We start from the raw sequence: 4252 nt of genomic DNA on the forward strand, positions 1-4252 counted from the left end.
AGTTGGTTGACAGATATTGAAGAGGAGGCTCCCCATCTTCAAGCAGTGATGCGTTTTCACAACTGCCCACAATTGATCACAAAAAGTTTGAAACAGAGAACACTCAAAGGGAGGCAAGGCTCATAATTCAGTTAATGTTAACCCTGATGATACGAAATCCGACGTCGCCATGTTAGTCTAATATGAAATAGAGTCCCTCGCAGCATTTCCTCCAGCTATGGACCAAACTCGATTTTCACTTTGGAAGAACCCCTAATGTACTGTAACAGATTGATGGTCCATTGACATCGGAAAGGTTCAATGCCTGGGCCTGTGAAGCTATGGAAAGATCGGGGGTGGCTGGCCTGCTGATTACCAGCAGACATTGATCGTGGAGATCTGGTAGTGTATTGAACTTATTACTGCACAATGTTATGCCAAAACATTCTGGGGGGTATGTGTACTCATGTCCTGATACTCGTTACGCCAAACTTTGGTGCAAATTGTGTACTCGCGGTTGCTTGGACTCGTCACTGGAGACTTGGGTGAGAAGATTGTACTCGTGCCAAATACTCGCCACACCAAAGTTGAATTCAAAAGTGCACTTGTGAGTGCTTATACTCATCACATCAGACATGGGTGTGAAACGTGTACGCGTAGTTGCTTGTACTCGTCACATCAGGAGTGGATAGGAAAAGTTTACCCGTTTTGCTTATATTTGTAACATCAAACTTGGGTGCGAAAAGTATACTCGTGTCCCAATACTCGTCACACACAAATAATACAATGTAATTTTGGCCCTTTGTTTCATAAAAGTCACATTCAAGGTTGGTGTCATGTGTTCAAGTATATAGGCAATTAGATTCTCATGGGAATATCGTTAAGCGCCCTTATGACAGTGCCGACGGGTTCTTATACCCCGTAAGCGAGAGAACATGTTCCCACACGACTAACCCTGACTGTGTTTTCCGAGGTACCCAGAGCTGCGAGGGTACTTTCTTGAGCCATTAACAAAATATCAATAGACTACACTTCGCCTGCCGGTCACATTTAATACATATTCTATACAGCTTCTAAACTTCGATTATTACACCTTCGGCTGCGAAAGTTTTAGTACGAGGCTTAGAGCACGTCGCGAGAATGTGCGAGCAGATATATAAATAGCTGACCTAGCGTAAGTAAAATTATGACAGCCACCCTCAATGAGGAATTCTGTCAATGTGCACTCCATCCTGGATGGCTCTGATTCCTTCAGCTTCGCAATTAGACCACAACCCAGCAAGTCGTCATGTTGACCAATCCTAGCACATGATTCAAGATGCTGCTTCTCAGATCTGAAGAGTTTGTCAATCTCTTTGTCAACTAAGAGAACCTTGCCCGATGATTCCTTCCGTCTCCGGGGAAAGGATCTGCGCTACGGGTTGCCACATTTGGTTGTCGAAAACTTGTTGTGTGCGAGCTAGCGCTTCTAGAGTTAGCAGCCACAGTAAACTGAGAGCCGCAACAAATACACAATAAAGATTTGATCTATGCATGGGATCTATTATCGCGCTAGAGTAGGACTTCAAGATTCTATTGCGTGATTGGACTCGGCTCGATGGCGGTTATGTTGTACGATTCCATAATAGCATGTCGAATAAATAACTTTCTGGCATAGCTATAGATGCTCCCGGACAACGTAGCGGAGCCATCGGAATGTCGTACATTAGTCATTCCCTTGTAGTTAATGGTTTGAACAGGTTAGGCGATCTATTCAACGAGGAGGATGAGATATATGATACATCAAATTGAGATAATAGACCCTGGGTGGAATCTACGATTGTCACTACTAAAAAGGGATGTTTGCACCGTGGCTTTCCTAATTTACGACATTCATGACAGAGTATAGTACTGAAGAAATCCATGGGATATCGGGCAGAGCGGGCCCAGACGACACCCGTGCATCTGTCTAAGAATTCTGGAAAGTCAGATCCCAAGCCTAGACTACGTGAGCCGGAACACAATGGTATAGTTCCGACAAGGTCTGAGGTCATACATGTTTCCAGTACACACGATGCTGTTGAAGTAAACAGTCTAAGGTGCGCTTAGGCTAGAAAGCATGCAAAAAGCGTGAGATTGGTGCATTGAAACAGTCTGTCAAACCAATACAAGTCTTATCTTTATGCTGTCTATAGAGGTGGCAATGACCACTCACCCTTCCTCTGTCTCTGATGCTTCCAGGTTCTTTTTCCAATGTAAAGCATGACCCGTCAAATGATGGGTATACGACGAGGAGCGGCGATGTCCTTACGCTTGCTGGCGGCGGCTAGAAGCATCAGCGAAAAATCAATCGCTTCCACCAAGCTAGCCCACCGGCACAACTGCATCCACACTACTACCTGAGGAAGCTAAAATGGAAGCTATAGCGGTTATAAGTAGACTGGTCCCCCCACTAGCCGAAAAACGGAACATAGCCTCTCTCAAACACGCACGAAAAAAAAAAAGAGGTGCTAGGTATGAAAAATGTCAACAGCACTCCATGTTCTAGACCCTCCGTCTAATTCTCGTACTCCAGACCACATCAATCACATAAAGCTTGCTTAGAGACTTTAGAGACCCCGAATCCAAGCCTGATTGATGCTCAAGGTATGCGATTGTCTCTTTATGAAATGTGGAACCTCTGTCGGCTGACTCTTTCTCTCTAGATGGGCATTATTCGTACATTGCTCTTCCAAATCAAGCCTGATGCTGATTCTCAGGCCGTCGAAGAGGTATATGTAACTTAGTGAGACCCATGACAACAGAGCTGACGCTTGTGTTCTAGCTACTCGTTAAGTTCCGCGCTCTGAAGGACGCATGTGTCCGGCTTGATACTGGGAAGCCTTACCTTCGGTCAGTTCAGGGTGGACCAGATAACTCCCCTGATGGCTTACAGGTATGCCCAACAGCCTTAATTCTCTACCACGCCTGCTCTTCATCTGCTTACTTGAATTTTACTGATCTTCAATCGGCGTGATACTTCGCATACAACTGACATGTATTCAGGGTGGGTTTACTCATGCATTCGTGCTTGAGATAGAGAACTCGGAAGACCGCGATTATTTTGTCTTTGAGGATGCCGTTCATCTCAAATTTGTCGCCGAGTCAAAGGAGGTGGTTGCCAGGGTTCACATTGTTGACTTTGATACGCATACTTTTTGATGTCGAGTTATCTGCTGTGGCACTGCTAGCTTCACTAACGCTGTCTTTCCAAATAATTAACAGCAACAGGATTTCAAGTAAACTGACTATGCCGGGACTCCGTGTTACAGTTGATGATACGCTGTGTGAGAGTATAAAGACCGACTTTACAAAGAATCAGATAGTTCAATAAACACCTCTAGACCCTTGTACCCAGTCTGCAAATTCTATGACAAAATTCAATGCTCCTTTCTTGATGATATCATAGTTGTCCTCAAGTTCACTATCACAAGAAATCTGACAATGCTTGTATGATTTTTCATTGCGACAGCCAAATGATCTGTATTTTATTCAAGAAAATGACCTGTGATACTATACAGACCATTGATTGTTCATGTGGTAAGGCTCTAAGGTTCACGGGGCTCCCCAATGTTCAGATGAGATTGACTCGTGGCGGACAAGGTTTGTAGGCGTGGACGTCCTAGAAGCCCCCAGGGGGCCCACTGCATAGTACTACTGTAGGAAAAGATGGAGATTATCACTCGACAGCTAATTAACACCAGCGACAGATTTAGGTACATGAACCCGACCCCGACCCCCGACCCCATGGCGGATAACCTGAGAAATTCATCTAGGAAGTCCTCCGCACTGAATAAGACTTTCATCAGAGGGTTCCTCTTTTTTAATTAACCAACGACCGAATAGCCTTCTGGGTCAGTTGATCCGTCGAACTCCGCACGATAGCTGATTGCTGACTTCAATACCGAAGAGTTTTACTGCTTTGATGTGGAAAACAAGTTGATCTTAACCTTCCATGCCAAAATCCTTTGACATGATATTGCAAATGACTAACTCAGTCGATGTTGGATGAGACTGTAATGCTTTCGGTGGACCATTTATTCGGGACGTTCTACTGCCTTTTTAGCTCCCAGGTGTAAAATTGTCGTGTCCACCACCTGAATCCGTTCTTGGTATCCTGGAGTTCCTTCGTCGCGGAGGTTTCCGCTCCGATTTTGGATCTCTTATATTCTCATGTTCTTTAACTATGTCCTTACTGTTGTCATCGCTTTGAAAATACGTTGAAATTATTTCATATTGAGTTGGGGGAGCATGA

General features: G+C 44.5%; 1 protein-coding gene across 1 annotated transcript; it reads left to right on the forward strand.

Moving 5' to 3' along the window:
* Positions 1-2595: 2595 nt before the first annotated feature.
* Positions 2596-3159, forward strand: UCRPA7_228 (putative stress responsive a b barrel domain-containing protein; the record flags this gene model as incomplete). The annotated part of the gene is made up of 4 exons (XM_007912828.1): positions 2596-2604; positions 2664-2729; positions 2783-2893; positions 3004-3159. The coding sequence occupies 4 exons, from the start codon at positions 2596-2598 to the stop codon at positions 3157-3159; spliced, it is 342 nt and encodes a 113-aa protein (XP_007911019.1).
* Positions 3160-4252: the final 1093 nt, after the last annotated feature.

Source organism: Phaeoacremonium minimum (assembly GCF_000392275.1).
Source record: "Phaeoacremonium minimum UCRPA7 unplaced genomic scaffold PA7_03_scaffold_18, whole genome shotgun sequence".
Classification (NCBI taxonomy): Eukaryota; Fungi; Ascomycota; class Sordariomycetes; order Togniniales; family Togniniaceae; genus Phaeoacremonium; species Phaeoacremonium minimum.